This window comes from Pieris brassicae, chromosome 11 (assembly GCF_905147105.1).
Source record: "Pieris brassicae chromosome 11, ilPieBrab1.1, whole genome shotgun sequence".
Lineage (NCBI taxonomy): Eukaryota > Metazoa > Arthropoda > Insecta > Lepidoptera > Pieridae > Pieris > Pieris brassicae.
In genome coordinates this window covers 13,877,063-13,901,482 of record NC_059675.1, presented here as the reverse complement: position 1 = coordinate 13,901,482, position 24,420 = coordinate 13,877,063, and the positions used below count along the sequence as shown (strand labels likewise).

Here is a 24,420-nt window from a genome sequence, read left to right as displayed (position 1 = left end):
CACATTATTCGAAAAGGCATGGACCACATGACATCGATTCACAAATCTCACACTGCTAGATTTCAGCGACGCTTTTAATAGAATAAACTTTGAAATTCTAATGGGGTTGCTTAAAAAAATCAATGACGCTACAACCTTAGGAGGTCCTTGACTCAGATTTCTGAATCTGTTTCATGATTCATTTGTTAATCTAATAGGCAAGTAGGTGATCAGCCTTCTGTGCCTGACGCACGCCGTCGTCTTTTTGGGTTACTTCGCCGTTCTAGCTAATGTTAAATGCGCACAAAAAAAGAAAATCCATTGATGCACAGTTGGAGATCGAACCTACGACCTCAGGCATGAGAGTCGCACGCTGAAGCCAAACGCTGAATGCAAACAATGCTCAGTTTGGAGTTGCTTACGTCTATTAATGTTTCTTCTCATGCTGTTAACTGGTTCTCTAACTATCTTAATGGGCGCCGCCAGTGCATTAAGATAAGCGATTGCATGTCTTGGTGGAGTTTGATTGAATTTGGCGTTCCGCAAGGTGGCGTATTTTCTCCACTTCTTTTTGCTATTTATATTAACTTCCGGTCTATTAACTAATTTTCATTTATATCCCGCTGATCTTCAAATCTACGTTCAATCAAGTCTCTATGAAATCCCACAAGCAATACGATCTACTAAATATGAGCGGGCTAAGATGGAACTGGAATAAACATTTTGTCTCAAATCCCAACGAGAGTAAAGTTATAATTATTGGCAGCCCTTATTTCACGACTAGAATTGATTGGGCCAGTATACCTAACAAATATATCAACGATGTGTATTTAAATATTATAATTTATTAATATGTACAGTAAAGAATTTGGGGGTTTTACTTGATCAAAATTTATCCGCTGTATTGTGTATGTATGTAATTAAGATAGCCGCAAATTGTACGATGCCTCCAGTATCCTTCGACGTCTAGTCCTCTCCATCTGCCATTTCTGGACTTCGCCGATTCTTGCTCTTCCAATCTAAACGAGGAATTGCTTAATAAACTGGATCGTTTTCAAATTTTCTCTATCCGATTTATATTCGGTCTAAGAAAGTACGACCATATCCCTGCGTTCCGTAAGCGGCTAGGCTGGTTACCGATTCCTAAACGACGTTATTCTCACGTTCTTCACCCATTATATTCCATCCTGTTCAATACTTAAACTCCTTCCCATCTCAAAAACGAATCGGAATTATGTTCAAATTACCTAATAAGACAATTAGTAACTGTGAGCACGTCTACGCGTAGCCTTATGTAGGCCACACATCTATTAAGTAAAATAATTGATGATACAATTGTATCCTCTTCGAAGAGAGCCCAACCACATCCCCAAACTAGATAAGACTGCTAGGAAAAACAAAACGAAACTGCCCTTCAATCCGAGCCACGCTCAGTTGTGATTGCCGTTGAGTAAACGTGGCCTAAAATTAAATGGCTTTAATATAAGAACGCGTTGCGATGCACTGTAGACATTTGCTGCTTCAAAAAATATTTAAGACAGAACACGTTTTGGCTTGAAATACTAACTACCAATTACTACTTAGCTTTTGTATACTGTATGAATGAGTTGTTAGCTAGGGTAACATTGCTTTTTATTACATCGTGGGCTCCGGTAAGTCAAACGTTGTTTGACGTTACCTTTTGGATTATTCATAAAAGCGTAACGTTAACAGTATTAACATCAAAAACATATGTAATCAAATATTTTGTTTATTAACCTTTATGCTACGAGTATGTCAACGCTGAACAATTTGTTTCGTACAATTTAATTTTACTAAAATCAAATGAATACCAAATCTCTTACCTCCTGTATTACAGGATGGCTCTTTTAAAACAAAGACGTAATATATCTTTATTCTTTTACTTTTAGGAAGCAAATTGAAAAGTCCAAGTAAGTATGAACGATGACGATATTAATCAGCTTGAACACGTTGACAGTCCCCGTAAAATAGGTTTATTTTGATATGAATGAGACGTTTTAATATTGCTCATCTTTATATTCTCTTATCGTGAAAGAAATAAGCGCGTTGGCAACGAAACAGCGATATTCACTTAATTCTTCTATCGATAAGTGTTTTTGATATTGGAAATACATATTTATGTCGTAGCCATTTTTAGCGACATTATTGGCATATGAATGGCTCCATTTCGATTCTTACCGTTTTAAAAAAAAGCACGTGGTAACTAACAAGATAATGCAGTTTAAGTTTTACAATAATACCTATAGTAAATCTATATTTTAAAGACAGAACGAACGATTGTTCTCTCAAAAATCAAATCAAATATTATGAAGAGCAATTATTGTATTTTTGAAACAATGGGATTAATTCTGGACCATTTCAAAAGTTCTGCAAACATAGGTTATATTTTTTGAAGTTATACTTCTTTTGGCGCGTTAGGGAAAACTGATGCGAGAAAAACATTTTAATATAAAAAATGTCAATTTCTTTAATTATATATATTTGTGTGATATTTAAATAAACTTTATTATTAATAACTAGATAATGCGTTATAATAAAACTTTAAAAAGTATTAAATACCTCCTAATTATTTTTACAAACGTAGATAGGGCGAATGTTAAAAAAAATCTTGTTACGCCAAAGAAGTATAACTTCTAACGCGTGTACACACACATGTTTTTTTTTCTTCAAAATATTAAAATAAACCATTCAGTCGTGCGATACAATTTGTGGGTCTTTTAGTGAACAATTACACTAATAACGCTTCGGAAATTGAGTTGTATCTACAAGCTTTATGAAGCCAAAACAATAACCTGCAATTTAGTTCTTGCTTGGTAGTTCTTAGTTCGACAAGCAATATAATTTCTAGGTACTATCGATGTGTGCTGAGAAATATTACAATGAAAAATTGTTACATACATTCAACTTGCATTCTGTCCTGGAGCTTTTAATAGATGATGTAAATATTATGAATCAAAACACGATAGTTAAATCAATTATATAACTTATCAAACAAATAAAAGCCACACAACACTACAAGTTATTTTGTTATGTATGTTGCTATATTTGTCCTGTAAATTTTTGTCACATCGATATGACCCTTAACCATGACGTATATTCCAACGTAGAAAAGTGATCAAAGTTTATCAAAGTTGGTTTTGTAGTATAAGATATCCTCGGAGATTATCATTCTACACAATTCTTAAATTGGTAATGACCGTGTTACTTCATTACAGTATCAACAGTGGATGTGGACGCAGTCCTGGGTCGAACGGCGTCTTTGCCGTGTGACGTCACACCGGATGCCAATGAAGACCGAGTGTACATGGTGTTGTGGTTCCGTGCCGGAAAGAACACCGGTGGCAAGCCTATTTACAGGTAGAGTTTAAGTTTAAATTTGGAATAGTTATAATATTCAATCAAAATTATGAATTTTTTGGAGTTATTTATGACTTAACGGCTTAAAAATTTTCTTTATATTTATAATTCTACTGTACGTGTGTATTTTACTGAACTCCTTTTATACGGCTGGACCAATTTGAAGGAACTTTTTCGTATGTGTTTGGGTCGGGCCCTGTATGGTTTAGAGTCACAAATCAGTCGGTATCTAGGTTATATCTAAATAGCAAATAAATAGCTTGTATATACATAAATCTTCTGTGCCACATGCACATTATATTATATTTGCAATTAAACTCCTAAACGGCTGGACAGATTTTGATGAAATATTTGTGTGTTCAAGTTGATAATGAATTATATAATTAGATTTTTATTTGTATGTGTACAGGGCAACGTGTGATGGATCTTCTTAAAAACCTACAATTTTATTTATCTTAAGACTTATGAATCTATAGGTATGTTCTAAATTATATATTATAACTTGAAAGCGGTAAGTCGGCACATACATAAACGGTATAATTCCAGTCTCTCTTAATCTCTTCTTTAGATTCTGAAATCTCTCATATCAAATCCAGCTTATTATCGATTAATTCATTCAGCCATAGAGTTGCCTACATCTGAACTAGAACTAGATTTTCGACATGTCCCTATATGTCATCCGGTCACAATATTGTTCGAACCGAAAGCAATATCAATCAAAGCCTAGTTGTTGTTTGTACAAAAATTTTACACTATTGAATTTTTTGTTTGTAAATTAGCTTTTGCTTTATAAACATGAATTGACATTAAATATCAAAGGTTGGATACACAACTTTTTTACGTTGATCCGGTTTAATCCGTCAAAGTATTTATGTATTGTCTGCAAAAATTCAATATTGGAGCCTAATGTAGAATTTTGCTTGGGTTAAAAAATTCAAAAATGGAAATTCTAATTTGAGGCTTATTTCTAGAAAGCAAAAATAAATGTTCTACTTTGTTTTATACATTAAGCGTGATTTTTAACACAATAAAATCTATTGTGTACCATTGTACTGGATTTCAGTCTACATAACTCTCTTTACTATTTATTCTGGAAGCTAGGTAGTTTTGTGCCTTCCTTTAAGAAGGTATTGTATTATTAAATTTATCAATAAATATTATACAGGGTGACCAAAAAGTCGTGGATCAAACTTAACTATGAGTCATCGCAGTTGCAAAAAATTGTTCCTTCAGCTCAAACTGTCCAGAGTTAAGATTTATTTTACGTTGTTATAAAATTGACTTTTTTTACTAATTCTTATTAAAATTCAAAAAAATCTACATTACGTATCATTTTCATATTATCTATTAGATTGGAACTGATGTGTCATTGCGTTAGACATACTATTTATGGTTGTTTATTGGGTGTATTGAAATTAATGTATATTATTAATACACAAGTACATGTATTTGGATAATTTAAAATAAAGTATAAATTACTAATGATAATCAGACCTTAGAATTGAACTTCACTATCAAGGCTTCCAATTGTTAAAAAAGAAATGAATATATAGGCAGAAAGATTTCCTCAAATAATTCTTTCAAAATGATGTACTAAGAAGCGTTAAACTTTAACGACTAGTAAATAGCGTACAGGAATGAAGTCAATATTTCCACCCTCATTAATAATAGGCGAACAAGTAACACGTCACTATACTTCACTTGGGTTCAGTGAAAACAGGTCAAGATGTACCGCTTTGGATTTAGACTTGAAGCTTCTATTTCGTTTGATTTTTTGCTGAACTCTTTCTGCTCACTATTATTTATTTTGAGAATATTATAAATGCAGAAACAAAGGTTTTTTTACGACTTACAAACTTGTGTCTTATACTAGCAACGGGTGTTTTATTAGATATTTAAAGTCTAATCTATTACTATCTGATCGCTCATCGGCCTCGCTCAAAAATCCTCTCCAAGCAGAATTAGTAACTAAATCTTCTACAAACAGTGGTAATGGCTTGTGTGACTCAGAACTCAGAGATCATGCGTCCGAATCACGACTACGCCAATGTGAAAGGACGTACGACCACATCGTGAGGAAACTGGCATGCTTATGACCCTGACGTCGACAGTATGTCAGGCTTATGACATGTCTATAAAGAAAAATATATCACGATACAGAAATCTGACACTAAGGTCAGGATGTCATCTCTTTTACGACAGCTTTTTCTATTGAAATATGCTATTCACATAGAAAATAATAGCGCAAAGACACTAGCAAATAGACAATTCGTTTTCTCCGCCATAAAGTTGTGGAATAGGCTGCCCGAATCCATACGATTACAACTCTTCTACATAAATATTTCTTAACCATATCATATCCTGCTGAATAGTGACTTCTGTAATTCTAGTATTTCTTGTTATTTTGTATTACAAATGAATCTGTGAGATTAGCTGTTTAATTTTTAGTTTTCTTTTAGAGTAACGTTGGTAATTCTATTTAATTTCTAAGATTTGCAGTTATTGCACTTTACTCATCATATTTATTTTTTGTTTTTTTCCTTACTAAGGTAGCCTGATGAGATCACTTTTTGGCGATAAGGCCACCAGGATGCAAATCCTTTATTATTTTGACGAATTATGTTATTTGGTTTCTATAACTAAATGTAAATAAATAATAATGGAGTGGATTTCCTACATGGTAGCAAAAAAAAAGTTTATGCCCTATGGAAAAGTGCCAAACTTTAATCAAGCATTGAAAACATAATAAAAAAACCATGTTTACTCCGAGGGGATTTTGCAAATATTTTTTTATGTTTCACAATTTTTCTAAACACGTCACCGAGCCGAGCGAATGTTTTTTTCGGCATAGGCCGACCTACTTTTGTGTACTGTATTCATACTAGCTGTAATTTTAAACCCGAATCTTATTGCTTTGATTGTTCTGTTCGTTTAAATGGCAACACACATATATCAAAATCCAATAAACCTATCATAATCTAGAAAAAGTGGCTTTCTATTTTATAAATTGCTTTAGTTGTTTCTGCGATTCTAAATATTCTACTACTACTTCTACTATTTTGCAGGAATACTGTTTTGTATCGGGCTGGACGACGCGTTATTAAACTTATTATTGTTTTTGTTTGGTATTAAGCACAGGATTGATATTAATTTGACAAAAAAATGGTGTTTTTGTTAATCGATCTCCCAACGAAAGGTAAAACACGACATCGTTAACGCGGTTAAAACCACAGAAAACAGCTCATTGTTATAGAAATTTGTATGTGCATTCGCTTAAGCGATAGTTTTCACACTGTCTAACAAAAACTGGAATTGCCTGTCACATAGGATTTTCTTCAAGCCAAATGAATATCAACTGACTAAAGGGGAGTTTGTTTAAATTAAATATAAAAACATATTTCGGATTTGATAGAATAATGATGGCACATAAATACATACATCGGACAAGATCTCAGAGCCCCGCACTCAAATTCGGGTTAAAAAATATTGTATTAGTACTTGCATGAATATTAAGAAAGTTAATAAAAGAATCCTGATACTCAAAATCTTCTTAGCATATACAGAAATTATTAGTACATACAGAGTTGATGTTGTTAAACAAATTATCAATGTCAACTCTATTAAAGTGATAGATACAACTAATAGACAATATATTGTATATAGTTTATTTTTTCAAAATCACAATACATTTATTCAGTTTAGATGCGTCTTACCTCATGCTTATGAATCTCAAAAACGTTTACAAAAATCCTGAAAGAGCAAGACTACGCCAACCGTTGGACAATTACCAGGAGGCCTCGTTCTGAGAATAACATTCATCATAGCATTTCATTCATTCATAGCAATTCAAGCATATCACCACTTACTTTGTATAATTTACAACAATTATAAACTTTTATTGTAACAATTTAAAATTAACAACTTTTGTCCATGTTACAAAGATGCAAGGAACCAAGAAGGTATCAAATAGCCACTTCTTTCTTGCTTTTTTCCTTCTGTTTAACATAATGTTTTACCCAAAAAACTCACAATATTTAAGAAAAGAAAACTTTTTAACATGAATACAGAAATCTTATAATATTATAAAAACCATTGAGCAAGACAAGGTATCCATTTTGTGGCCTTCATCACCTTCCATTACGGGCCCATTAAAGCTCTCGTTTAGGCATAAATTAAGGAAAATTATAAAACTTTTCTTTTATAAATTATACTTTTCTATACATTCCTGTCAAATAGTTCGAGTATAAATTATGTATACTCTACTTAACATTAGTTTTATTATATCTATTCTTGTAATATATTGATTATCATATATTGTACACGCGGATAAAGTAATGCAGAAGATACAAAAGTTATAACTCGTAATAAATTTTACACCAGTGCCGTGCGTATTTAGACAATACAGGTAATTTTGAGTCTAACTAAATGTGTTAAAGTTAAACTATCCATCCTATAATAATTACAAAACACTCCAAACTTCAAAGCGTTTTGCTCTACATATGAAAATTCAGCACTTGCAGTAAAATTTACCATAGCAGGCATAATTCTGTAAAATTTGTCACATAAATCTCATTTAAACTAAGAAGTACCGTACTCTTATATATTGTGTAAAATGGCCACTTTTATGGCCGAATGTAATGAAAATTTTAAAAGTATCCTCGTATTTATAACTTCAGGATGCAATAACTTTGAATCCCCAGTATGCGCAACTGAGATGCAACGAAGTTTTTTTTTTAAATTTACTGCTCAAATACATTTCATATTGCGATGGATTACTTCATGAACTAACTTAATTAAAACTAAGTAGATTGATCAAAAAACACTCTTACTTATCTTACACGGCAATCTCCTTGAATGCATTTTTAATATATATTTTAATATACTATTTGTGTTATTTCCGCTTGTCGTTCACAGATGGTTATATTTATAATAAATTTTAATATAATTTATGGTAAACCATTTTCATGTTTATTATTTTTGATGTTATGTTATGAAATAAATTAATATAATCAACCTTGCTGTCCGTCCTTGCTTTTAAAATAAAATGTCTATCACAACCCAATACAACCTATATTTCCAGGGCTTCATATTCATAAACGATCTTTAATCATGAACTTATAATTAAGGTCATCCTTATGGTTTTCTTTCCTAGAGGATGCTGTCTCGAAGTCCTGACAAAAGAGCTTACTAAAGCTCCTCTGTACACCACATAACGTCAATTATTATTCCTTCTTTTTCGATCGCTTGCTCAGTGGAAGATTTAACCGCCTCTTCCATTTCTAGCTGTCTCCAAAACGGTAAATTGCGTCAGAAATTAATAAATAATCTGTGAAAAATAACTATTTATGCCCATGTTCTTTAACGGTCGATCCGTTATAGTCTGTCGAATTGCCAGAAATCTATTTGATATTATAATAATCTATTGAAATGTTGCCAATTAGTGCCGCGTTCGGTTCAATTAGTTCGTAACTATATTTCCGAACCACTTTGACTTAGGGTATTTTAAGATAAGAGCGTTCCACTACTTAAAGGTCGGCGACGCAGGCACGAGCCCTCTGGTCTTAAAATTGGCTCTTTAAATTGGCAAAAATATATGAGAATTCACGCGTGTACTCTTAACATTTTGAGCATTTTTTTTTTAAATCCGCAATATACTTATATATATTATATACACATATATGTATTGTATTTTTGGATCACAATTTAAATGAGACCTTTAACTTATAACAAAAATTGGAATGTTTCGATAAAAAGAGATTGCAAAATCCGAAACTTTTAACATTACAATCGATAAAATATGACATGATAATTCATAATTTTTCGTAAACATACTGATAACTACATAATAACGCATTTATATACATTTATTAAATTGCGTTGTACTTACGTAACTCACCATATTATATACTCATATCTTGATTACAAAACGTCTTGGTTCTCTTTTGACTCGTCCAGTTTAATATAGCTGTAGAAAATATCAATTCACTAGAAAGCTGCTTTTACTTTACAAGTTTATATTATCATTTATAACCACAACCCTTATTGATACAATTGAACTAACAACTATAACAGCAATATCAATGTGACGAGGTATTGAGATTATAATCAAGCACGATCCACTATAATTATGCGTCACCGTTACGTGAATAATTTAGAGCCGCCTACGCCAAATTACCTTCGGCAATAAAGGCGAATTTGGAATATAAATTAATGAATGCTGGACATTATTAAAAAATGTCTAAATTGGTTTAGCATAAACAATTATTGTGTTTAAATAACGATAATACAAAGTTATAACCATAAAATTATCAATAGTAAGATGGCAAAAATATCAGTTATATTCGGGGTTCCATTAGCCCTATTTAAGCTGATAAGGAATCGACTTTTTACCAATATTTGCTCAAACGGAGCAGCCCGAGAGCAATTATGTTGGTGTACCACTTAGGATACCCTCCGCCTCCGTCAGGAGCCATTACATCTAGTCCCACTTATCTTTAAAAACAACTCTCATGCAACTGTAGTTAAATAATAAGGGATATTGAAAATCTTGCATATTTTAAACGATCGCCACAGCTATACGATTCAGCGTGGCTGTCAGAAACGATTAAATTCACCCCGCTAGCAGAATTTATGAATTTTTAAAATCATAAAAGAGCATGAACGTTTTGTTCTACATAGATGAAATTAGCTTAAGTATGCAATAAGTCAAATCGTCTTATAAAGTTATACAAAATATTATATGATTTATATAAATTTTACTATATTGTATTAACCAACAACTGTATATAGTATCTGTATAAACATAGACAATTGGAATATAAATCGATAATTAATTTTAGATTCAATCTCAAGTCAATTGTCACACTTAATGAATTGTCCTGTTTTATCGATCGTAGTTTCGGATATTGCTGTCACTTTTAACGAATTGTTCATATTTTTAGTTAAATACAATACATCCACAATCATATTGCGGATTTTACAAAATAGGCTCGTGAGTGCGTTACCAAACTTATAGAATTAGTAAGTTTCTCCTTAAAAGACCCTCAGTCTAATTGGTTTCGAAATACTTCAGTTTTAGTTAACAATTAGTATATTATTGCGATTCATAACTAAACACAGCATATCACCAAGTCTAATTAAGAAGTTTGTATTACATCTGATAATGCTCGTTTAAAGACATTACAAGTGACTATATTCTATTATTTTTGATTATTGGCTCACAAGTCAGTGTTCTTAATTGATATTCTCAATTCTCCATTGAAAACAGGTAAAGCGATAATGAAAAGGTTTTAATATGTATGTCTTGGGTAAATAAAATAAATTGTTCCGTGTTACGTCGCATGTTATATATATAATGTATGTCAATGAACACGATGCAAATCCTATAATTAAAATACGCCTGCGTCCAGTGTCTCGCTACAGCTGCATAAATAAGTGCACTGAATATTCAAAGGCGGTTTTTAAGGTAACATCTTTTGAAATTTCTGTGTTTCTTGTATTTCTATATTGTAACGTTAACTGGTTATAGTTAGTAATACACCATACCATCAACTACGGTATGGTACCACAAACTAGGTCATTTTTAAAATTTTCAATAAAAGAAATTATGTAAACCTACCCATACCTACGATCAATGGACTGCTAACGATGATTCAGATGTCAACTGATTTAACTTCGCTGCAAAAAGTTCCTATGGAGAGGGTTTTGTAATCAGGACGATCGCATTAAAGAACTAAAATTCTCGCGACACCTGTCAAATTCGTGTTTATTTCTAATATGGAAGAATTCTAAGTAGCAATTCCTGAAATCAAATCAATAAACAATTTCTTCAAATAAATACATGTCCAATTGATCACTTCCTTTTTCGGTTTTACTAACTAAACGGCAACCGTGTGTAAAGTTATAAAACAATATATATGTTATAATATATTATAATAAATGTTATATACATCATAATAAACCAATAGTAAATATAATACACTACAGCAATATTACAGTTGATTAATTATTAACTTAAATTTCTTACCAGTATTATACTTTGTATGCAAATCGATTCAAGCACTGTTTTGGTGCCAAATATTCAGGCCTCAAGCTATCGAATGTTCACTGCTCAAATATTGAAGTGTTTATATTCAAACTCAAAGTGCCAGTCAAATGTAATAAATATACCTTAGGCCAAACAGTTTCCAGAATCAATAAAGATCAATTAGTTCTGGTTTTCATAAAAAAAATCAGTATTACTAGTCTAGCCATAAATACTGAAACAAAGTAGAAACAATTTTTTTATTGCAAATAAAATTTATTACTTTTACAGTGTATTAGTTTAATACATAAATATAAAACAGTTTAAAATATAAAAAGCTTATTGGAAATGGTCTCCATTGGCTGCAATACAGTCCTTTAAACGTTGAAGCCAGATAACAATAGAAACACGCACTCTTTCCATGTTAAAATTCTTCATTGCCAATTGGAACCGTAAGGATTGTGTTAGGGACAAGCAAGCTCTCTAAAAGTGACCATAAATCGTAATCCAGCTGATTAAGATCCGGACTAGACGACGACCAGTCTTCATCTCTAATGAAGTCCGCGAAACGTTCGTTTCCAACCAAAACTGCGTAGACCAACCGCGGGCCTTGCTGGAATGATGTTAAGGGGCTTCACTACGTTCTCAAGAATGGTATCTCGATACATTTGTGCTTATGTTTCGATACATTTTTCAACAAAAGTATGACTCAGTCACACTGAAGTCAGATAGTGCCCACGTTACAGTCTGTCGACTAATTGGAAAGCTTCCTTAGAGCGTAAAATCTTGCTTAATTGTAAAAAAAAATCTGTTACCTGCCTTTGCGTACCGCTTCAGTAGTTGCCTCGGTTTTACCACCATATTCTTTTTAAAATATCAGCGAAGAACTTACTAGTACGTCTCTTAAAGGCTACAAGTCCTTAGTTACCTTTACAAATACGCGAATTCTTCTTTTAAAAAATTTGTTCTTCTTTCGAAAATCTTTTACTTTCGGACAGGATTTCTTTCCCTTACTGCTTTGACCACCTGTTTCGTACGAAGACTACCTGGACGGCCAGAGCTTTCTCTGTGAGAAACAGAGGAGGTCTCGTTGTATATTCCATACAACATTTTACTAATACCAAGGGTATGTGGCGGCGTCCATGCGTCCGGGTTCTCTCTCTCTCTAAAATATGGCGAGAGTGTCCATGGCTGGCCATGCGTCATACTCGTGAACGGGTGCTACTTGAGGTGACTGGTCGTATGTATGCGATCAATAGATTAATAAAATAAATAATTATATGGGGTAATATCCAATGCAGGTTAGTCTATGAGGCGAGCAATACAGTACCTATAACTACAACTACACGCTCTATGTACTACAGCAACAATTAATTATAATTACAGAGTACAACATCATACTATCTTGTATTTGATGTATGATATTGTTATATCAACAGACTATTAAATGCCGTGTCAGTTAACGGTTTAGATGTAAGAGAGGTTTTATTGGGGCAACAATTTCTTCCATATAAAACACTATTACCTAATTGTAACCTGCCTTTCTTCATATTTAAGTATTTAAAACAAAATAATAACTATTAGGGATTAATAATAATAATAAAGCCCGTTTAATTTCCAGTCGTGACAAAAAGATAATATACAGCTTAGATTTTTTACATTTTATACATTATTTTACTTATCTATTCTATATATTCTATATCTTAGCTAAATTCAGTACCGTCGATCGGAACCCCTTCGCTTCCTGTTAACGCTTCTATTTCTTCTATCCACTTTTTTTTTATTTAGAGTAACAAAAGTAAATTCGGTCAAGTAGTTTTGACAAAATAGTATATTTAATTAGGAGTGCGGAAAGCCTGTTATTGCAAAGAGTTCCCACAAATGTCTACCCAAGTCGAGGCGCAGCCGAAGGTGAGGGTATACAATTGTCGACATCATTGAATCAAATCATTAAATCTAATATTGAAAAAAAATAGTACCTTCTTTTTAGAAATATTTGTATGAAACACCTATGATTTTTTTTACTAAAAACTTCGTGGTTGTTTTTTTCTTTTTAATAGATATTGTTTTGACAGTTGGAAAAGGAAAAGGTAAAGAAAAATCTCGAGTGTGTCCACTGTGTGTGTGCCCACATCCCGAATGCTATACGTCCCTGCAATACGCCACTTTTTGAGAAACGGTATTAAAAATTTACTTTAAAGGCTCTTTTAATCATAAACATCATCGTCATTATAAAATCTATTTTTCATTTGTGACAATTCACAGTTATTGTTATTTTGTTGTATTTAATTCTAAATTTAATATTTAGACCAAAATGCGTTTGCAACATTTTTTATTATTGTATGAAAGTTATTTGTGCTGTTTTACTACACAGTTAATGACTACCTAAAAGACTCGTGATAATAGTTCTAGTTATATTGTTATAATTTATTGTGTTATCTTTGAAGTGTTACAAATATGTGTGTAATGGTGAATGTGGTTAATCACAGAAAATATTTATTAATTTTTTTTACTTATGTAACTTTAATGTTGTTAACTTTTCCTTTGAATAATTATAATGTAAAAGGTAAAGCTGGCTGAGTTTCTTGCCCGTTCTTCACAGACCAAGGCCTTCTGGTAGTTTTGCGAATGGATGGCGTAGTCTTGCTCTTTCGTGAATGTTGTAAACGTTGAAAAGAAAGAAATTAATGAATAAAAGAATGTGCTAAGACGCATCTAAACTGTATAAATGTATTTTGATTTTGATTGAATAAACTAAAGTATTCTTATTCGTGTTTTATATTATTTTATCATAACGTACAGATATACTTGACCTCTGTTATAGTATACCCATGCTATTAGCAAAAAAATCCTTTTAACCTAACGTACTTGAAACCAAAGGGAAGGTCGACAACACTGACACTCCAGCGTGTCCATACCCCATTAGTTATGAAATGTAATTGGTTATGTAATGTATTGTGTAAAAGCGTAAATTGTTATAATCATAAATGTTATAGTATTATTAAGAGGTTAGAAGTTTGAGCAAATACTTATCGTAATTTGACCGCTATGAATTACGCTTCCCTTAAATTTCTACTAATATTGAACCGCAATAAATTGAAATTGTTTTTTTTGTAATGGAAGGCAAACAGGCTGGACGCTCACTTGATGCTAAGTGATACCGCTGCCCATGGGCACTCACATTGCCAGAAGGCTCGCAAGTGCGTTGCTGGCCTTTTAAGAATTGGTACGATCTTTTCTTAAAGGAACCTAAATTAGTTATAGAACGACTGATGTCGAGGTGGTATTGTGTATTCTGCTTGACGTCCGATAATAAAACTCAGCTGCAGTTACTCCAAACCACTCTGAACACTGTCCATGGTAAATGTGGTAGAAGATTCAGAAAGACCTCACATCTCAATTATAAATTATACAATTCAAACCATGAACATCCTTTTCTAATAAAAATAATAACACCTTGTTTTATGAAATAGCAAACTTTTATTTTAGTCCACGCACAGTATATACTAATTAAGAGCATTCCAAAAAACTTTTATAGCTCAGTTCAATTATGGGCTCACTCAATAATTCAATGTTATTGTATAACATGTACAGATAATGATATACAGCGTGTTCCATTTCGCAAAATACGAGAATTATGCCGAAGTTTGGTTAACTCAACGATTTTAATTCGCCCTACTTACGTGCAGCCAACCTGAGCACGGCAAATTTTAATTATCATGTGAACATTTTAATTAGTAGCGTAATTGGAACGATAGTTTGTAGTTGTTTAACAAAACTTATTACATCCCAGCTAATCGTTTGACTCATTTGCACTTAGACTCGTCCGGCCAATCTAGCCATAAATAAATCAATTAAGTTTATGTTTAAAGAACTTTATTTCTTATTACAAAATTATATTTTGTTTACATGCGAAACTAAATATACGAGCGACATAAACATCCCCATTTTAGTTCACTTTGACAGATTCAAGGGGGCATTAAAAATGATTGAAAAACACAAAAATGTAATGAACCAAAAATAATTTCATGTCAATTTAAAATTATAAATACATAGACGTAAATCGATAGTCATCAAATAATGTAATTAAAAATTAAGAATGATATGCAATGTGGCTAAACTACATAGTTTAACTAAAATTAAGCGTTCATACTATGTTTGTTGAATCACGAATATCGTAAAACGAGAGCTGATAACGTCTGTACTACGAAATGCGGTCGTAAATTCTGCGAGTCATACTTTTATAGCTCGCTTGTTAGTCTAGAAAATTTGGTTTTTAGGTAACAAGTAAATTTTATAAACCAAAGGGGAAATTTTTATATTTTAAAGTCTTTTATTGCAGATTTAGTAATCATACCTCCATAATTTAGCATAAACCTGCTAAAAATGCTGCCTATTGTATAAGTATTAATGGTCTATGTGACTGTAAAACCCTGAATAAAGGCAGAATTTCACTCGTGTAATATACACTGTGCGTGGGAAGCGCCAGTTTTCATTTCCGCTGAAACTACTCTCGTATCTACTCATGGTACACGTCTATTTCTCATCAAAAGCAAAATCATTACTTAGTGAATAATTATGGAAAAGACTATCTTGAAGCATACTGTTAAAAAGTTGACTTGAAACGTCGTGCTATGTAAATAATACAATAAAGTAGCCTCATCAAAAGCTGAAAGTAAGTACAATAGTTATTAGTTTATTGTGTAAACATTTGCCCAAACAAGACCAGTATACGTACAAATACAAATTAGTAAACGTGGAATCCTCTATTTTGTTTGGACCATTAATCACTGCAAGTCGTTTGCCCCCATTATTAGGGTAACTGCCAACTCCGCGGCTTTTAAATATCTACACCCTCCCGACAGGCCTGTTATTGACAGCTATAGCAACTGTTTCGTGAATTGATTCGTTAACTTTGTTTTTGACGTGTATAGACGTTATGTTTGGTAATTTGAATTTAGAATTACAAATTTTCGAAAGCACAGCTGCAATTAACCAATGAACTTTTTTATGTATATCTTTTATAAGTAAAGTCTTTCCATTTTGTTATTGTATGTTAATTTCGAACTACTGCTCCTAGTGCATAGCACGAATATCTAAACGATGAAATATTTTCAAGAATATATTTTTGATTATTATATTCAATTAAAACTTGTTTTAAACAGTACTAGGTTGTAAAATTGATGTTATTAATACAATGAATGAGCACAACAAACCAACTCCTGATTTGTTGAGCTCAATATAATGTTAACGTAGAAAAAAATGATGCACGTGATGTTTCAACTGCGTTAATGATCCCAAACAGTCGTTACGTTTGTGCTTTCAGTGAACATTTTTGTAAATATAAAACGATTATAAAAGTGGTTTCAAAACAAATCGTGTGAGCATAGCTTAAATTAGACGTGGAAGTGTTTCCGCCTCCTCTAATGGCTAAACCGTCCTTGGGGAGTCGTGTACGGTTTGCCGCAACATAATGTGGTCTAAGGTTTAATCCATAGAATAAAGTTACCTTACAAGGTAACTCTACACATTACTGTAACCACAGCGTGCGCGGTGAAATGAGACATAAATTGTTTGTGGATTTTACCAGTGGAATTTTATAATTGCTTGACTTTCGCTGTCTAAATGTGGTGGTATATTAGGAAATTATTTTACGCTCATGAAGCATAGATACTTAAGAACTGGACATTATTTTTGCTATTTATTAAAGAGTTAATATTTCTGTTTTCATGAGAACTTGCTACATTATTTACTTAGATTGCTTTTTAGCCGTATTGTTAGTAAATGATATATAAAGCAACAATCAACAAACATATAGCAGTTCTATTGAAATAAATAAGGTACATATATATAAAGGCCGTCAAAGGCCGAAAAAGGTTAAATGAAAAGTCACTCACAGCATTTACTTAAATAGAAACCTAATAAGAATGTATGTTATACAAATATTGAAGTACTTTTATTAGCTGTAATTTTCTTATTCTGTGTACTTATAGATGCTTTTGTTTCAGTTTCGATGTCCGTGGGCGGTCGTTTAATAAGGCCCTTCAATGGTCCGACCCTAATGTGTTTGGGCCGCGAGCCTACTTTGCAACCGTCTCCCGCCCCGCTTCGCTCACACTTGATACAGTCCAGTTGGATGATGAAGGAGTGTATAGATGTCGGGTCGACTTCAAGAATTCACCAACGCGAAATTTTCAAATTCGTCTGTCAGTTATAGGTATGTATTATGTGGTAATTTTTTTTTAAATTTCTATCAAGATATTTTTATATGTGAGGTTAGGTATTATTGAGTATCTGTGAGCGCTGTGAATGTCCATCAGGTGAGTCTCCTGCCCGTTTGCCTCCTATTACATAAAAAAGTATATATATATATATATATATATATATCGATGTGGGTCACTCAACTAAATGTTCACTATTTGAGGTCATGTACGTGTAGATGAACGTTCATGACAATTTTAATCATTTTTCCCTCATTAGTCTACATTAATTATATCTTTCATAAGTTCCGGAAACAATGGGAATTTTAGCAGATGTTCCTTTCCCCCAAAAACTTAAGCACAGCGTTTTCCTCAGAATATATAAGGAGTCTTATCTAAAAAGGCTGCTTTCAGTCGCTTGTGAGCGAGCGATGCAAAACAAAGCTTTGTTAAGGCTGCTTTGAATTTCGGTTAGGAAAATGAGAGGTTACACACGTCCGCTCCCGTCAAAGTATCTCAAAATGGTGTTATTACAATAATGTCCCGACATTTTCTTCCAGATTTCACAGTTTTAGAAAATGTTATAGCTTAGCGTAAAAGTTTAGGAACAATAGTACTATGTTGTGATGTTCGTTGTAAATTGTATAGATTTTTTGATTTGAATGAAATAAATAAAAATGTCACATCCTTTAAGGCTACTAGAACAAAAATGCAGTTATCAAGTCAAAGAGAAAAATTATTTTGTAATTTGTACCGTTTGTTCCCGTTCTAGTAAGGAAAACTAATTTTATAGCACATTACACTCGCGAAACCTACGGCTCCTACGGACACATTTATTGTTTGCAGCAAACTGAATTGACTTACAGACTATTTTTATTTATTCCCTGAACAAAGTGTACATTTTCCTTGATATTTAGAACTGTTTGAGTCTCATAATATTCGGTATTTTCATACAAGTTACAAAAACACCTTATAACATATATAGTATAACAGAAAGCTTTTGCTATAATAACGGTAATTTATTTTATTTTTATACATATATTTAATATACATATATTTAATAATTAAAACTATAAAATATATTTAAAGAAAATCTATAACTAAATAACCTTGGAAAATAATAAAAATGTATTCTGGTAAATTAATCCGCTTTTTTCCGTCTAAAGTTTGCATCAAAAAATACTGAATTATATCTTAAATCTTTGACCTATTTCTAGCAAATATAAAGCGAAACTAATCATCAAAAAGCCGGGGTAGGAAAAATAGCCATATTAACGTTTGATTTGTTGTTGATAATCACGCCGACCCGAATCGGCTCTAATATACGCCTCAGCCAGATTCGAACGTTGAGTAAATTTTTCTAGGTCACGTACGCGAACAGCTCCCATTTGTAAATACCTGGGCATCAATATATTTAACAGGCCGATAGCTGTTTGTTACGCCGAGCGAACTTTTAATCGGATCATATATAAATAAAAAAATGTTCAACGATAAACGTTTGTTAATCGGGTGGAAATAATAAAATAACGATTTCAATGATTCTAACTGGTTTAAAAGCGTGCGCGCTGTGATATCATTTTTTATTAGTTAGTTTTAAAGGTAAATATTATTCCGGACTAAAACGCATTTCAAAATGTTATTTGAATTTAATATTATAAATCTGTTATTATGTTTGAATGTTTAGCAAACTAAATACGATAAAGGATAAATTGCTAATGTGCTGACGCCGAAAATTTGTATTGCTAAAAAATTCGCTTCCCTAGAAATGATATATCTGTAGTGCTTTTTTTTATAGAACAGGGTGGTAAACGGGCAGGAGGCTCACCTAATGTTAAGTGATACCGCCGCCCATGTACAGTCTCAATGCCAGAGGGCTCGTTGCGTTGCCGGCCTTTTAAGAATTGGTACGCTCTTTTCTTGAAGGACCCTAAGTCGAATTGGTTCGGAAATACTTCAGTGGGCAGCTGGTTCCACATAGTGGGGGTGCGCGGCAATAATTGCCTTGAAAACGCTCAGTTGTAGAACGGCGGACGTCGAGGAGAAACGGGTGAAATTTTAAAACTGCTATGAGTTTTATCATCCGTTTAATTCTATATGAATGTTTAACACAACTTATTAGGCGGTGGTTATACTTGCCTTATATATGCCTTGGTCGTTGTACTTATATATTATATATTTTTATGTAGCATGTACTTTTGTCAATTAAAATGAACAGTTATTTAAGCAATTAAGTAAAAATAGTAATGGAAAGGAAAGTTTTCGGATAATATTTTAACTTATAACTAACGTGTCTATTACACGTTTTATAATATTTATAGTTGAAATTTGGCGATACATTAGCTGTAAATTAATAAACCTGTTACATAACGTAACCGTTACACTTACGTTTCTGAACGTGTAAAGCTAATGTTTGTATTAGCCACAGATCATTGAAAACCCGAAAACGTGTTTTACCCTATTTCTTAATTTAGACTTTAACTAATAAACTAATATTATGAAAAGTATGTATATCTCTGAGTAGGCTATTTCATTCTAAGATATTTAAAGACGAAGTCGGTAAAGCTTCTAGTATGTTACAATTATTAATCTGGAATTAAAGATAATTATCATAAAAGCATAAAAATCTGAGTAGGTTATTAAAGAATCTCTTTTAAGTAATTATACTATGTTCTATTAAGAACGTTAGTTTAATATAAGAAATTATGGATAAATATTTTATTGACATTGACATTTATAAAATGTAGCGTATCGTGAGAACCAACACATGAGGCAACGTCAGCAGCGGATAGGGACAAGTAGCCGTACCACTGACAAATATTTGTTAGAAAACTGATACTTTACGAAGTTTGTCAACATGTTAGAGACAGGGGAACAGAAATTGGATGCCTTTTACGTAACCAGATATATTGTCAATGGTCTTTGAAGCGAAAATCGTATTCCACGTTATGTTTAATGTGTATATGCTTTCTTGTGTATGTTTTATTCAAATATGATTTAAAGTTTAATTTGTAATATGAATTTTTAATATGGTTATTCAAATGTATCTAAGAAAACGGATATCCAAAGGCGCAGCGCTTTTTTTAATCAGATGAAAATGCGCTTACGCCATAGATGTCGAGCTTGACGCGGTGACTGTAGGGCTGGGCTAACCAGATCAACACAGCTTACTTAAAATCGAATAGCCCGCAATGTATACACTATACCATTTTCATATAAAAATTGACAACAATAACTAAATTGAAACATTCATATTTCAATATTTGGCCTGCGCTATCCGTTAAGAAATATCAAAGTTTAAGCCTGGAGTAATGTGATTATGTAAACTTTTAAGTGAATTGCTAACATGAACTTGCCAACTTGTTTCATAGTAAACGGCTTACTATAAACTTTGCTTTCATACAATCTGACTGTTTCTGAGTGTTAAATTCTATCTAATATATTCATTATTATTTCATTAAAGGTTAAAGTTTGTTAAACAATTTAGTGAATATTATGTATTCAATTTTAATTACTAGAATGTATTTAATAACATATTTATTTAAGTTGCTATGTCAGTCTTGTCTTTAAGTAATAGATCAATTCTCGTCGCGTCTTTAAGCTTCGTCTGTGCATCAATATTTTATATTAACAATTAAAGCTTGCGTATAAAACTAAAACCATCGTGAGGCCAGAACTAATATCTGGTCATTATCCAACTTTGGTATATGATATATTTAATTGGACGTGATTATTTAATTTAATTATTGTGTACATAATGCTGGTGTGGTGGAAACACAAACTGGGCACAGTCTTTCTGTCCACCAGGACGTCGAACATATTTAAATAATTAAATAATATACTAAGGCTATAATTGTTTAAAAAAGGAAAAACGGCTTAATGTAGAAAGTTGCCAATACTTTTATTGTTTTTCGAAGTAATCTCCGTTCCTCTCTACATATCCTCGCATTCGATGGAACCACTGGGCAAAACAGTGGGCCCATTCTTCCTTAGGGGTATCTTCTATGGCATTTTCATCGGCATCGCATCTTCAGGGCTCGTAAAGCGAATACCTCGAATTTTATCTTTAGCTCTTGGGACTAAATTAAAGTCGCAGGGTGCCAGGTCAGGACTGTATGGCGCATGACTCATTATCTCGACCCCTGTCATATTCAAATATTCAACATTCCGTTTTGCAGAGTGCGCTGAAAAAATTGTCGTGTTTGAAAAATTGAAGGAGGATCCTGCTTCGAGGGTGCTGCTGTCGATTTTTTCCAAGACGACAGGCAAACAGCGATTGACATACCAGTCTGCAGTAACTGCCTTTCCATCTTCTAGCACAACTGTCGCGAAATGACCATTTCGAGCAAAGAATGAGGCAATCATCTTTTTTAACTTCTTCCTTTCTTTACCTTAGTTGGCCGATTCTCGAAAGGAAACACCCACTGAGCTGATTGTCTTTTGGTTTCGGGTTCGTAGCAATGTATCCAGCTTTCATGCATGCTTTCAGCTCTGACGATGTCATCTACAGCATTTGACTCACCGCCGTTGAACTTATCTAACAGTTGGTGAGACCAGACCATGCAAATATGTTTCTGATGGTCGGTTAAAGTATGGGGAGTGCATCTGGTACAAAGCTTCCTGACGCCTTATTGTTCGAGCAATATTTTTTGAATTTGACTCATACCAATGCCTAGGCTTGCCCGTATCTGCTGATAGGTCACTCTCTTATCTTCTGCTATCATGCGTCGCACGGCACTGATATTATCTTCAGTAGACGCTGTTAGAGGACGATCATTGAGATTGCTACGTCCGCTATACAACACAAACGTTAAACGTTAAACTAAAATTCTAAATAGTGGCACGACATGGGGCTTCATTAAGAAATGCTAATGGCAACCTATCATAGATTTGTGGTTGAGTAAGCCGCCAACGAAAGTCATAAATGATTGATCGAAAATTTTCACGCGTTAGGTTCATTTTCACATGTAACAAGAGTTTTAGATTTGCCGCCAATTCACAAAAACAAATGACCAGATTACCAAAGAGTTTAAAGTTTTCATTAGCAATGTTTCTAACTGGCCAGTTCTAAAGATTTTATTTTATTTTATGATAACTATATAACCATTCAAATTGCACGCAAAACATCACAAACCACATTGACGCTCCACACTAAGCCGATGCGAGAAACCTATACTTGACGAGACCTTGTTCTTGATCTTCCTATTATTGATTCATAATAAAGGCTATTGATATGCTATGGCTGAATATTATATATTTAACGTTTTATATTAATGATTATTTAGAGTTGTTTATATTATTGTTAAGTATAGTTATTGTTTCCGTTTTGTACAATAGAATGCATCACATTACTTTCTCTTATAATTTAGCTAATAAAATTGGTAATCGTACAAACAAACGATGTTTATAAAACTTACATAAAGGTTTTTTCTTATGGATTATGCCTATCCTGCTTATAAATGAAAGTCCATGGTTTATAAGGTTTATGATGTTAGTTATTTTTGACTATGTATTTGCGTGTTGTTCCCACGAGAAAGTAAGTGCGTGCGCCTATTTCATCATGCCTCCTGTCATGTGGAACATGGTGTTATGGTTGCAGCTCCTTACAAACGTTGTGTAATTAAAAAAAACTTGGCGATTTAAAATAGTGGCGGAGAGTCTATTACCAGTTCTTCTCTTCCGTTCTACGCCCTTGATTTGAGAACTGGAAGTAAATGTAAAATTAGAAGCATTTAATGTATACTTCTTTTTCATTGACGCTCCTAAGTGTACATTGTGTTACCTATATCAATAAATGATTTTTGACTTAGACTTTGAAGCTTACTAATGTAAATTAAAGTTTATTAAAACATTATTATATTTTTATATCGTATCCATAAGTTCACTTTCATTAATTTAAAAACCATGAGGTATTTTCGAGTCGCTTTACAAATTTTCAGAACTTATCAAATGTAAAAATATTAAGAGCACCCAGTGTAACGCGACGTGCGAAGAAAACGCTCGCTTGAATTAATAAGCACAACACGAAATTTGAATTTAATGAAACAACTTCGTGGAAGCAGCTGAGAGAATATCGATTAATTTTTGAAATGAAACGATGTACGCAGCCTCATGAATTAGCTACTAACGCGGAATGAATTTTCAGATTATATTTCTTGTAAAAGAAAAAATTGAATTGAAACTTCGAATTAGTCAGTACTACATCGATACAAGAGCAACTGTGGTTTCTAATACAGGAATAAACTTAAACCTAGTTTTAAGTTCATACTATTGTTTTCTATACGAACTTTGAAAGTTTACAACAAATAGAATTATGTTCTTTGGCGGTTTTTGTATGGTGATGTTCACATAAAACGCTTTGTTTGAAGCTAGGTAACAACTGACTTTCATGGTTTAAAATATGATATATAACTAAAAATTAGGGATAGAGGCTAACAAAAACTAACTTGGCTAAGGGTTCATAAATTTAAATGACATTTATGTTATTGTACATTATCGGAAACGAGAATGTTAAAATACCATTTATATGTGTGGTAAAAGGGCTCAATTTTTTCTTCAAGTGTACGATGATTGTTTACGTTTGGTTTACGCTTGTAATTATTTCCTACAATATTTATATGTAACTTAACTTAAAGTTAGGTTACATAACTCTAGAATAAGAGATAAAATTACAATACATAAAGGTGACTCGATCCGTGACATAATCAAGTTTGCAATGCAGTGAGGAAGGTATTAGGTAAGGGATAATTTTCTGAATCACCAAACATTTACTGATGACATTGTTATTTTCTCAGAATCATACCGAATGATTAACACATTCACATAAATGATCTACACCAGACC

At 32.7% G+C, this 24,420-nt stretch overlaps 1 protein-coding gene across 2 annotated transcripts in view; it reads left to right on the top strand.

The window, feature by feature from the left end:
* Positions 1 to 24,420, top strand: part of LOC123716200 (nephrin-like) — a 73,614-nt gene that overhangs the window by 11,918 nt on the left and 37,276 nt on the right. For both annotated transcript variants that reach the window (XM_045671819.1, XM_045671818.1), the window contains exons 3-4: positions 3,216 to 3,357; positions 17,389 to 17,597. In XM_045671819.1, the coding sequence (XP_045527775.1) occupies positions 3,216 to 3,357; positions 17,389 to 17,597 (351 nt within the window). The remainder of the gene's footprint in view (positions 1 to 3,215; positions 3,358 to 17,388; positions 17,598 to 24,420) is intronic.